Raw genomic sequence first — 13,392 nt, 5'->3', positions numbered from 1 at the left:
TGTTAGTGTTCTTTAGAACAGTCTATTCTCTTGACTCTAATAATCTTTCCTTGAAGTTTTGTTTGGAGACCAATAATTAGAGTCTGTATGGATTTCACTTGCCACACACTATGTTCAATGCCATGTCAGTCATTCTTTGTTTATGCATTACATGTTTAAGTCATTAAATAAAACTTTTACATCTGTTATTGTAAAAGCCAGGCATCCTCAGAGTAAGTTACTTAGATTTGCCCAATATCCTATCTAATGGCTGAGGAACAAGGACAAAAGTATGAAACAGAAAGAACTTAGAAAGCCCAACCTTACAGAAACTGAAGCAGGATGAGGAGTGCCTCTTAGCAGAAGGCTGACTGTGTTCTCTCCCCTTTCACACGTTAAGAGGAGTAATATCAGTCAATTGTGCTTCATAGGTTTATCTTTGACAGTTTACTATCTCTCTGAATAGTTGGATTGTATTACTTCTCCTGCATACAGGTGTTGGTGGCATTGAAGCAGAAGCAGTGATGTTGGGCCAGCCGATCAGCATGGTGCTTCCTGAGGTCGTTGGCTATAAGCTGCTAGGAAACCCTCAGCCACTGGTAACATCCACTGACATTGTGCTTACCATTACAAAGGTAATGAACATGTCTGCTGTTTTGCTGTTACTGCTGGGAGCTATGCATGTTCTGTAGGACAGAGTCACTGTACTGCATGCTTAGGAGCCCTGTATGTACTTCCATGTAGCCATTTTAGACTTTTTTAAGCTTTGTTGCTCTGTGTGGGTTGGAATCAGCTACCCAAGGACAACTGCAAGTTTGCTAGGCAAATGTGTTTCCCAGAAGCCAGGCAAAATAGAACAGAGAGCTGATATCTTATGGCCTGTTCGAATTCTCATGTGCAGACCTGTTTTGGGACAACAGTGGCTGTGAAACGATATTGTTTCTCTGACGCCTCAAAAGAAACGCGATGACTATTTTTGAAGTCCCCACTTAAAATAAGGCAGTGTAAAACCTGAAAACAAACAGTAAGCGCTGCAGTCTGATTTCTTTGATCTGGAGGTGTTTGGCTTACATGTCATATGTTCGTAATATGTTTATTCACTCTGTGGATTGTGACAGTATTAAGAGTATCACTAGGTCAGCATTAGTGTTGTTGTGGTCAGAAATCTGGTACACACATTCATCATGGGATGCTGTCTCTAAAGAGACCCTCCAAACGGGGAAAGCCAACGGTTTTTTTTATAATTCATCCAGATGTTGTGTGCGTTCAGTCATTTACAGTTTGATTTATGTACTTGTGCAGTTTTTCCCCGTCTTCCTATGTTTGCTGGCTAAAGACCCCACAGTTCTCTCCTTAGAATGTCATGCTGGGAAAAATACAGTTGTTCTAAGATAGATTCTAGTTTAAATGAGAGGAAGAGCAAGTTTAGGAGGAATACATCCCTGTGTTGTACCTTCTTACTGAAATGATACATCTGTGTCCTCAACTTCGTGATTTAGTTTACCAAAACTTCCTGGTTTTAAATGGCTATAGAAACCTTCAAAAAAAGGTTTATCTGAAGTTGAAAGCTGGATTTCATAACATCCATGCTCAGGTTGTTTGACATCTAGCAATGACACAGGCACTGTATTTTTATAACAGCACCTTCGCCAAGTTGGAGTTGTGGGTAAATTCGTGGAGTTTTTTGGTCCTGGTGTAGCCCAGCTGTCAATTGCTGACCGAGCCACGATTGCCAATATGTGTCCAGAGTATGGAGCAACAGCTGCCTACTTCCCAGTGGATGATATTAGCATTGGGTACCTGATCCAAACTGGTGAGTGTAAGAGGAAACCGTGAGTTGAACGTGTAGTCAGCAATGGGGTTGAATCAGGTGGAGCCTTCTGAGCTTGAGTGCTTTTTTTAATCCATCTTTGCTTATTCAAGCTGTTTCTTGGTCTTAGTGTCCATGTTTAGGAAGAGCTGAGTTTTAGACTGTTTCACAGCTAACTACCTGCTTAGCCCTACCTTAACCTGGCTTGTCCAGATGACAGAAGCAGGAACCTAAGTTTTTGTTCTGCAAAAGCCATTAAGCCTGCTCATTCGCTTTTTACCTAGTGAGCCTCTAACATTTGTGCTGAAAGGGTCCTGTAATGCAATGTACAATGTGAGCAGTGGAATAGCCAGTTAGGAATTTTATTTTTTTTTCTGTCACATAGTAGTTCCTCAGTTTCATTTACGTTTTGTTTTTGCTATATCTGTCTTTCACCTTAGGCCGTGACAAAGAGAAAGTTGTGTGCACAAAAAAATATCTTGAGGCTGTGGGAATGCTAAGAGATTTCAAGAACTCCTCTCAGGATCCGGACTTCACACAGGTTAGAAACTACTCTTGCCTTCTGGCTCCTTGCTTTATGCCCTACCCTATTTAATGTGACAATTGTCTGTTTTTCACAGAAACTAAGAAATAGTCAAGGGACTTCTTATTCTTTGGCTTGGTCCACACAATTGTCTTAACGTAGGTCCCAGTGGAACAAGTCAGCTGGCTCTACAAGTGTGAGAACTTGGGCATAGGTATAGATTGGCTCTCAGTTGAGCTCTAGCTGATGCAGATTCTACAATCTCATCCATGTAGTTTTGAGAAGTCCAGTCCAGACTCCAACACAGCTATGAAGATAGTGTGGATGTAGTCCATGTAAGCCTTGTCCCAGTTTTACCCATTTTCAATTCAGCAACTTATTTTACTGTGTGAATCAGGACACATAGAAGCTCTGTGTGGGAACTGCAGACCACATGAGCCATTTTCTGTGTAAGAAAATCAAGATCTTGCTCTGTGTCCAGGAAACTCCAGAATAACCCTGGTTTTCTCTACAGTAGGAATTGGTCTTGTAACGTATGTTCAGGTTTGTGTGATTATTCAAAAATCTTAGTAAATGTGGAAAGATGCAGCATACTATAAAAACAAAGCTGAAACATGGGTGAGAGACAGGAAAATAGGATAATCTCTGTTTCGTAATAGACTCTGAACATTTTCCCCAAGGCCAAGATGAATAGTCGTCTTTGGTTTATGCCAGTACCAGGATTTCTTCGCATCATTGTTTTCTGAAGAGGACCCCGCTGCTAGCATGTGAGAGGACATAATTCTCAAAACCATCTACATTGTTTAGATGCTTTAGTGACAATTGGGTTTTCAATAACTGGGGTACTTTGGAGAACCATACCTGGGAGCTGGCAGGGTCTGAAAGTAGGACTGTTTCTTTTCCTCTGATCTTTCCTTCCTTGTATGTCTTTGATAATTTCTGCAAACAAACGTAAAGATGTGCAGACTTGCCTTGGTTCAACAGCAGAGGTAACCATACCTGTGGCTTAAGTGGCTTCAACTTGTCATGCAGTGCTGAACCACTCTCTGTTGCTCTTACTGATAGGTTGTTGAGTTGGATCTCCATACTGTCGTGCCTTGCTGCAGTGGACCAAAAAGACCTCAGGACAAAGTTGCTGTGTCAGATATGAAGAAGGACTTTGAGACTTGTCTGGGAGCCAAGGTAGAGACTAGGAACATTTGGGCATACAAACTAATGCATGTTTCTAAACGTTGTCTAGTGTTCAGGAACTACATTCTGAGGTTGACTTGTGTGTTGTTTATTTGCCTACTGAAAAATAAATGAGAATATTTGGACGCAGTTTAGAAGATGACGCCAACAATGTGTAGTCTAAAATTGGGGTGATACCTCTCTCGCATGAAGGTGTTAATCTCCTATTGAAGTAGTAGTTCTTTCTGATTTTAGATCAATCTTAGGCCTAACATGGTTTCAACATACATAGGGCTTTCTGAACTAGCCACAGTGGGTGTTGTTAGTAGAGCGGACAAAGTAGCTACTGCACTGAGCTCTGCTGCCCAGTTGCTACTGGTAGCTGACTGCTGCTTGCTGAGCATGGCTACCCAGCTCTTCAGCTTTCCAAGCAGGTTATGCCCTAGAGCTCCACAAGGGACTTTTGCGTTCAGTACTGAATCTATTCAGAAGTTCAGAGCTGCATGTGTCTCTCTGACTCTTTGATGCTGGTGGTAAAGACAAAAAAAAAAGGCTTCTCTCTACATTATCCAGTCAAAAACGGCCATTGAAAGAATAGGAAGATTTTAATTAGAATTAACAAGCCCAGACACTTAACCTTCCAAAATCAATTTGAATCCTTACCTGATACAGTAACCGCCCTTATTAAAAGCAGTACGGAACTCTAGTGATGTAAATCAAGCAACTTAAACCACAGCAATTTGCAATAATTCTTGTTTTTGTTGCATATTCCAAACTCCATTAAATGACTTTATGGTTTCAGATCTCATTGATTTTTAATAGTGTCAACAGTGCCATCTTGCTCTTTGTTTTTTTACCGACTGTCAGGCCTTTACCTCTCAAGTCAGCTCTGAGTATAAATTTGAGCTATTTGATATTCATGGCTTAAAAATTTTACATGTTAAGGCTAAAAACTTGGGACTAGATTGTGTAACACGACTATATGTGTTCAGGAATCTGGAGGACATGGCAGTAAGAAGTATCTGAGCAAGCTGAAGAAGGATATATTCATGCAGGAGGGAAACACAAGTACGTTTTGCTGCAAAGCCTGCCTCTTTTACCAGTAAACAGAGAATAGGCTAGACCAGAGAAAAACGGATTTTTGTCTGCCACTTTGACTGAACAGAGATGACCTTGACCTGAAAGTGCAAGCATGGATGTGACTGATGCTTCTCATTTGTGAAATTCCCAGCCTGTACTGATTTCCAGTCAAAATATTTATATTAACGACATCCTTTTGATTCTTTCTCTCTTGCAGCAAGGATTCAAGGGATTCCAAATTGCCCCAGACCGACACAACAGCATAGTCAAATTTAATTTTGAGGGCTGTTACTTTGAACTTGCTCATGGTTCAGTAGTGATTGCTGCCATTACAAGCTGTACAAACACCAGTAACCCCTCGGTTATGCTGGGAGCAGGTAAGTTTGTTTGCTTAATGTGCAGTGATTTCTCTATGTCTCTGGCTGTGTGCCCTAAAGACAAATACAACACTGATGTAATTCTACATGCACAGTGTTGTTTTTGTGATTTGGAGGGATAAAACTGAGCTTAGTCCCTAAAAGCAGCAGAAGGAATTCTGGAAATGGTAGCTAGAAACATGGGTTGAAGAAAATGTATTTTTCCTGCACTGTCTTCTCTACAGGGCAAACTGGAACTGAATTAACCAGCACCTCTGACACTTGTTCAAGTGCACAGAAGGTGTTATATAGAGCTGAGAAGAGGTTAATGCAAGTCAGAGCCACAAGAAGAGGGACAGTGAAGAAAGGCCTATGGGTTTAAGTCTGAAAGTGCTCTGATCTGGCAGCAGAGTACAAAATAAACACTTAGCTAGAGGTGTATCAGGTTATTACAACAAGAGTCTGAGGGCATGTGGAGGGTGAGCATAGGACAAAAATTGTGTTCTCTGTGATTGCCATCTTTCAGAGCTTGTCATTTACATCTTAACTGCATCCAAGAAGTGGTCGGAGGTGCATTTTGTATCCCCCACTTTCTTGCTTATAATATTCACTACTACAAAACAGTAGTCTGAGTTGGTTGTGTTAAATTTCAGATCAGGAGGTTGACTATTTTTAAACTAGCTAGTCTGGGCAGAAAATTTCTCATTCCAAAAGTGTGCTTCTGGCAACAAAATATGGATGAAGAGAGTCAGCTCAAAGGGTTCAGTCTATACTAGCCCAGTTCAGCGTTCTTTCCCAGATGCTTGGCTACATGCTCACATATTTCTTTCTCTCCTCCACAAACATATACATAGATGTTACCTGTCACTGTAAGATCACCACTGCATTAGGGCTTCCTAGTCTGTCAGACTGTAGGATGCAGGCTTATTTTCTACCAAGGTTGGAAGCGATGTACAATGGGCAACACAAGGGCCCTTGTCCAGAGAGGATTACTTGCTGGCTGAAGTCATGTAATTTGTCTCCTTTTGTTCTTGTGTGGTGCTGGGAAAAGCGCCTTGTGGAGACCCTCTGACAAAAATCACTTTGTGTTTAGTTTCTCAAAGTGGTATTTGGCACCTGTTCTTGGGCTAGCATCTTTCTTTGGGTACTCATCCCCTTCCCAGGCACAAAAGGTCTTTTAATTCCTAGCAACAGACACAAAGGACATCATAAACAAGGTGAGGCGGAAAGGGAAGCAAAGGAGAGACCTGCTCTATTTCTTAGTCCTTTGAGAGAAACAAGATTGAACAAAGTGTTCCAGTTCAGTTGCCCTTGACAGCACAGCCAAATCGGCATACTTCTTTCTTCAGGTCCATCCTGATCATGATCACAGAAATAGAGCTGTAATTCTGTCTTCCAAGGATCAAGAAGTAGGTTTCCTCCAGGCAGACTAACTTTACCCTATTCCCTTAGTCCTAGGTGGGTGTATCCCTCAGTTGTGCCACCTGCTTAGGATATAGTTTTCTCAAGTGTTTGGCTCCCAGGCTAATGGCATGCATTTTTAACCTAATGGCATGCATTTTTAACCCTCTCTGTGGCAGTGGGGATGCTGATCTTTCAGCCTGCTTCACTTAACAGCTCTGTGATAATTTGGCTTTCAGACTAGGGTTTGAAGTGAAAGTAAGTAAAACATGCAGTACTCCCACACTAAGTTACCAAGCTAAAAGAAATCCAAAATATGAATGATTGTTTTAAACTACCGATGTTTATGCTGTGCACTAAACAATGTGCATGGGCTGTGAGTCTGTGGGGCTACTCAGTGTATGCTATAGTAGCCTTGACAGCCTAATCTGACTTTACAAAAGTTTTGGATTAGGGTTTCCCCAAGCAAGTGAAGTTCTGGCGCTTCTTTGCTGGTTTTTAGTCTGACTTTGCATGCTTTTGAGAACTGGTATTGGCAGGAAAACAGAAGCCAATGCTTTCAAACAAGCTGTCAGGCTTTCAGGTTCTAGGATGATCACTTGTTCCTGGTCACGTTTACGAAAGTATCCAAGAGCTCCAGTTTCCACAGTTTCCCCTGGCAGTTAAGGAGCCTCAGCAATTTCAGGAATAGGACTGCTTTTTTAAATGCACATACCTACCTTTAGGCCTCCAAATCCATCTGTGTAGGCCTTCTCACACAACACTTACAATGCAGATCTCTGGGTTGTGTCTAACAGAGCTCCCAAACAGCTGGCAAAACCAAAACAGTTTGATGATGTCTTCCAGTTGGAGATCATGTTGGATCAAAGCAGAGCTGATGTATATTTTCTTATCTAAGTGGATGTATGAGAGAGAGAATGAGGCATGGGAATGTGGACTTCTGCATAGTTTGCATAGCTGCTGCTTCTTTTATGTCTATCCTGGGAAAGGGCTGGTGGGGACTTGTTTTCTTAACATTCATCTATGTATGGACAATTCATTTAAAAGGATGAATTTCAGGATAAATGTGTTTCTGGTAGCACGTATGCTCCTCTCAAACTTCTCTAGGCATGTTACAAATCCAGGAGGGATAAACAGCACTCCTGCAACAAGCTCTAGATTGCGAGATAGCTTGTTTGTGACAAGGGCCACAGCTGGTGTTCTCGTAGCCATCCGCTTCTGATGGCAGCAAGTCATCTGTTGGCATTTACTCCAGCCCTGGGTCACTAGACCACCATAAGTGGGAAGTTAACAATTCTTCATTACATTTTTTTGTGACACACTTTTCTTATGCATAGTGTTTGTTTAACTGTCTGTGTTTTGAATGTCTGCATGCTCCAGTGTGAGTGCATCTTGTTGAATGCAACTTCCAGCAGCTTTCCACTGGAGCAGTAATTGCAGGCTGGATTTACAGTTCAACAGAGCACTCGACCGCTAGCTGGTTACTCTGGTATTAGTGCTGTTGGCTCACTGTACCATTTCATTTCTGGAAATGGAGCCTTTTCTTTTTTGTAGTTATCTAATGGTACTTCTGTTAACCTGTTGATCCACCAAACTGTCCCACTTCCAGGAAAAACTGCAACTGTCCTTTGCATTTTTCAGGTTTGCTTGCTAAGAAAGCTGTTGAAGCTGGTTTGACAGTGAAGCCATACATTAAAACTAGCCTGTCCCCAGGAAGCGGGGTTGTCACTTACTATCTGAGGGAGAGTGGAGTGATGAATTACCTCTCCCAACTAGGGTAAGAGTACTTTTCCTATGGTTGTCCTGTGGCTGCTTAACTAAAAGCACTGACAGCAAGCGATGCAATAGAACAACTATTTCTCTGTACAGCTTAAATGATATGGCAGGTACCCTATGGCATGATTCTGCATGAGTTAATGCATCGCTGTTGTACTATCTGATTTTGTGCTGATGAGGGAGAAGGCCTGTTGCCTGCTGTAGCTTCTTGAAGACTCATATTCTTAAGCAGGAAAATGGGTTATTTTTCAAGATGAATGGTTTTGAAATTGCATAAATGACACCGTTGTTCATCTTGCTAGATAATACATTTCCCAGATCTTTATTCTGTGTGCACAAACAGTCACTGCAATGATAAAAATCGAGCATTCTCAAAAATGCTGTTCTCGGCAGCAATTCATCTGTTACAGGAGGACATCTTCTGAAAGTAACCCTAGCCAGCTGCTGAGGTGTTAAACATCTTCGTCCAAAATAGCTTTTTGTTCACTGATGATTTTTGTGCTCTGTCTAGGTTTGACGTGGTGGGTTATGGCTGTATGACATGTATTGGCAATAGTGGACCCCTACCAGAGTCTGTTGTTGAGGCCATTACACAGGTATGAAGCTTTTCCTATGCAGCTTATTTAGGTAAGGTGTTCTTGTCTGTGTGCTGTTCTGAGCTGTGTTATACTGTGCACTAACTCTTCTCAGCTGTGTACAAAGTAAATTCAGTCTGTATTCTTTTCACTGTGGGAAGTGCTTTGAGATTGTTTGGCAGGAGACTATTCTGTGGCTGTCCAGTCATTGATGTTGCAGCATGGTGCAATTCTGCAGGGCGTGTGGAGTCTGCAAGCACCTCAGCTGTCTTTGTCTCAAACTCTCTCTTGCAGGGAGACCTCGTAGCGGTGGGTGTGTTGTCTGGCAATAGGAATTTTGAAGGGCGTGTCCATCCCAACACCCGTGCTAACTACCTGGCCTCCCCACCACTGGTAATAGCCTATGCCATTGCAGGGACTATCCGGATTGACTTTGAGAAAGAGCCTTTGGGTAAGACAGTGTCAGGATGCTTGTTTTCACAGCTTATAAACTAAACTGGTTGGAATTAAGCTCTTCAGAAACATTTGTCCTAGGCAGATGCTTCAAATGACTGAGTACCTCTGGGATGCAAAGCGTGCAGCTGTTAAGAAACAGAGCAACAAGGAGTCTGTACGATGGAGAAAGGGGGAAGCCAAGCCTGATCAGTATTCTAATTCCACAGGCACATCTTTCTGGTTATATCTGGGTGGCAGTCTCTAATCAGCAACCTGACCTAGTAGACTTTCTTTGAGCGGGTAGTTCAGACAGACAACCATCCAATATCCTTTCCAACCTAAATTATTCTAAAAATTATTTTGGAAAGCCACTGGAAATCACAAAAGAAGGTGTATGTGCAGGCATCATGAAGTTTGTGAGGCCCTCTTCTGTCAGACCCTTGTATGCAAAATAAAGTGTGTCTCATGAGTGTTGACAAGGTTAGAAGGAACACATAGCTAAAGGACACTGTGATAAAACTTTTTCTTTCTTTCTTAATGGAAAACTTATGCAACAAATGTAACAATAACATTTTCTACAGGAATAAATGCTTCGGGAAAGAAGATTTTCCTGAAAGATATCTGGCCAACAAGAAATGACATTCAGGCTGTTGAGCGTCAGTTTGTTATTCCTGGGATGTTCAAGGAGGTCTACCAAAAAATAGAGGTGATTTAATCCCCTGGGCATTAGCTTGATTGATGTACTGTGCTATTCTGAAGATGTTAAATAACTGGTCTTGATAATGAAATGAACCTTTTCCTTCTATTGCTTTTGCTTCTGTTCTGACAAGTATTCAAATGAGATTTTAATTCTTTTTAAATGGCTTCTGGTTAATTAATTGGTTCCTTCTGACCGCTGGGTCCTGACGTAACATACAGATGATGTGTTTTAAACAGTCATCCTAGGCTGATATTATGAAGTGAGATATTCCAGCTTCATAGATGTTTGGGTTTTTTCAGCTGACATAAAATTCATTTGCATTACTTGTTAGAATCACAGAATATTCGGGGTTGGAAGGGACCTCTGTGGTTCACCTAGTCCAACCCCCCTGCCGAAGCAGGGTCACCTACAGCAGGCTGCACAGGACCATGTCCAGGAAGGTCTTGAATATCTCCAGAGAAGGAGACTCCACAGCCTTCCTGGGCAGCCTGTTCCAATGCTCCGTCACCCTCAGAGGGAAGAAGTTCTTCCTCATGTTCAGATGGAACTTCCTGTGCTTCAGTTTGTGCCCGTTGCCCCTTGTCCTGTCACTGGGCACCGCTGAATAGAGTCTGGCTCCATCTTCCTGACACCCACCCTTGAGAAATTTATAAGCATATATTAGGTCCCCTCTAAGCCTTCTTCAGGCTGAACAAGCCCAGCTCCCTCAGCCTCTCCTCTTAGGACAGATGCTCCAGTCCCCTTGTCATCCTCGTAGTCCTCCGCTGGACTCTCTCCAGTAGCTCTTCATCTTTCTTGAAGTGGGGAGCCCAGAACTGGACACAGTACTCCAGATGGGGCCTCACTAGGGCAGAGTAGAGGGGAAGGAGAACCTCCCTTGACCTGCTGGCCACACTCCTCTTAATGCACCCCTGGATCCCATTGGCCTTCTTGGCAGCCAGGGCATACTGCTTGCTCATGGTTAACCTGTCGTCCACCAGCACACCCAGGTCCCTCTCCACAGAGCTGCTCTCTAGCAGGTCCGCCCCAAGCCTGTACTGGTGCATGGGGTTGTTCCTCCCCAGGTGCAGGACCCTGCGCTTGCCCTTGTTGAACTTCATCAGGTTCCTCTCTGCCCAGCTCTCCAGGCTGTCCAGGTCTCGCTGGATGGCAGCACAGCCTTCTGGTGTATCCACCACTCCTCCCAGTTTTGTATCATCAGCAAACTTGCTGAGGGTACACTCGAACTCTTCATCCAGGTCATTGATGAAGAAGTTCAACAGGACTGGGCCAAGTACTGCCCCCTGGGGACACCACTAGTTACAGACCTCCAACTAGACTCGGCGCCGCTGATGACAACTCTGAGTTCTGCCATTCAGCCAGTTGTCAATCCACCTCACTGACCACTCATCCAGCCCACACTTCCTGGGCTTCCCTAGGAGGATGTTATGGGAGACAGTGTCAAAGGCCTTGCTGAAGTTGAGGTAGACAACATCCACTGCTCTCCCCTCATCTACCCAGCAAGTCACACCATCACAGAAAGCTATCAGATTGGTCAAGCATGATTTCCCCTTGGTGAATCCATGTTGACTACTCCTGTTTACCTTCTTTTCCTCCACTTGTTTGATGATGGCCTCAATAGCATTCACATCAGAAAAAAAATCTTGTACTTGGGAGTGTCTTCCTGCAAGCCCTTCTCAGGTGTCAAAACAAAATATTCTTAAGCTTTACATGTTAGAAAAGCTTCTTAAGATTACTGATAAATACATTTGAGAATTATAAAATGTTATCTGTGTTCATAATACTGGTTATGGTCAGCAAACTGGATGAGCAGCTCTTCTTCTGTAATGAAATGAAGGTTTTCCTAACTCTTTTAAAAAAGATAGAATCTTAAAAAAAAATAAAAACCAAACCCATACACCAAACATAATGTATATTGTCGTAAGAATTTCCCAAAGTGCTTTAAGCAACACACAAGGCTTTTGGTGAAGTAAAATTTGTAATTTTACCTGGATTCTGAAGTAATGCTGTTGCATCTGAGAACTTAAAAATCAATGGGATGCTTTTCTGTGTTTTTCAGACAGTAAACAAGTCTTGGAATGCCTTAGATGCTCCTTCAGACAAACTATATACTTGGAATCCCAAGTCAACTTACATCAAGTCTCCACCTTTCTTCGATGGTCTGGTACGTGTATGCTTTCTCTTTAAATCAAGCCAAAGTGTGTAGTGACCTTGGCTAATATTAAAGGTGCAGCAAAACCATTTCAAGGGCCTTGGGACCATCCATCATAGCCTACTGAGGCTTTGTTTCTCAAATGTTAGAATTAGACTATTGTATTAATATTAATACAAAGGCATAAATGACTGTGAAAATTGTAAGGATTCTCTGTCACTGCAGAGCTTTTGAAAAGTCTCCTCTTCCTTTTAAGCTAAAATACTTTTAAATAGTCACAAAGCAAGTGAGGGAAAAGGACAGAAAATGAAACCCACAATTCTGCCTGTCTGCATTTTGCACCAAATAGTTCAGTATTCAGATTGGAATTTCAGTACCATTTAAAAGAAAGTGCGGACTTCAATGCGTGCAGATGTCTAGGAATCCTGGATTTTCATCTGCATTCACGCATGTACCACAGAAAGCCTGAGCTAATTTTTTTGCCTCATATCTTTTCTTCATGCATGAACTTGCTGAAAAACAGCCAGGACATGATATTTTGTTCAAGATAAACATTTTTAATGGGGTGGGTTTACTTTCTTTCTTCTAACTTGCATAAAAAGGGATGCTTTATTTTGCAATTTGCACTTTTGATAAAGGAATTCTGTGTTACATTCTAATGATTTTGTTTGTATTTATGACGGTTTAGACTTTGGCTCTTCAGACCCCAAAAACAATAGAAGATGCTTATGTCCTGTTGAGTTTTGGGGATTCTGTGACAACTGACCACATATCTCCAGCTGGGAACATAGCAAGAAATAGTCCTGCAGCCCGTTACTTGACCAGCAGAGGGTAAGCACTACTTCTTGTTTTAAATTGGGAAGAGGAGACAAGCCACAACTACTATACCATGTTACAGGCACACATATCTGCTGTCTGTTCATATACGCTTGTTTACCTTGACAGATGCCTGGAGAATACATAAAAGAAGAAAGAAAAGCATTTCTTTCTCTGCAGTGTCAGTAGCTCTCACCAAGTGTAAGAATTTGCATAGAGTGTGTTCAACTTAAGGCAGGACTCAGACTTGTGGAGTTGCCCTATTCAGTCTTCACAGATAATATAATATTTTTATTCTCTGGTTTAGCACTTCTTACAACTTCAGTGGTGTTTTGAGGAACAGCATTGACATGATAAAAAAAATATTTTCACCAGACCTAATAATTCTGGAGAGGAAATAGATTAAAACAGTGTGATCTGCTGAAAACTAACTGCTCTGGACTCTTTGGCCCTCTGCTGTCACTCACTTTGAAATCTGAATAGTTCTACACACATTACAAAATAGCTGTTGTGTGTCATAGCTGCTGTTTGCATGTAGCCCAATGCAAATGGTCCAATCTTCTGTCAGATTCCAGCACTTTTTTTGTTTACTGGTTAGGCTGGAGTGTCCCCTCATTCC

The 13,392-nt window shown here is 42.1% G+C and overlaps 1 protein-coding gene across 3 annotated transcripts in view; it reads left to right on the top strand.

Annotated features, from left to right (window-relative positions):
* Window positions 1–13,392, top strand: part of ACO1 (aconitase 1) — a 38,337-nt gene that overhangs the window by 20,579 nt on the left and 4,366 nt on the right. For all 3 annotated transcript variants that reach the window (XM_075411369.1, XM_075411371.1, XM_075411370.1), the window contains exons 7-17: window positions 475–614; window positions 1,621–1,792; window positions 2,230–2,330; window positions 3,378–3,494; window positions 4,780–4,939; window positions 7,961–8,096; window positions 8,607–8,691; window positions 8,965–9,121; window positions 9,687–9,811; window positions 11,865–11,969; window positions 12,646–12,788. In XM_075411369.1, coding sequence (XP_075267484.1) covers window positions 475–614; window positions 1,621–1,792; window positions 2,230–2,330; window positions 3,378–3,494; window positions 4,780–4,939; window positions 7,961–8,096; window positions 8,607–8,691; window positions 8,965–9,121; window positions 9,687–9,811; window positions 11,865–11,969; window positions 12,646–12,788 — 1,441 coding nt within the window. The remainder of the gene's footprint in view (window positions 1–474; window positions 615–1,620; window positions 1,793–2,229; window positions 2,331–3,377; window positions 3,495–4,779; window positions 4,940–7,960; window positions 8,097–8,606; window positions 8,692–8,964; window positions 9,122–9,686; window positions 9,812–11,864; window positions 11,970–12,645; window positions 12,789–13,392) is intronic.

This window comes from Opisthocomus hoazin, chromosome Z (assembly GCF_030867145.1).
Source record: "Opisthocomus hoazin isolate bOpiHoa1 chromosome Z, bOpiHoa1.hap1, whole genome shotgun sequence".
Classification (NCBI taxonomy): domain Eukaryota; kingdom Metazoa; phylum Chordata; class Aves; order Opisthocomiformes; family Opisthocomidae; genus Opisthocomus; species Opisthocomus hoazin.
This window is presented reverse-complemented; position numbering and strand designations above follow the sequence as displayed.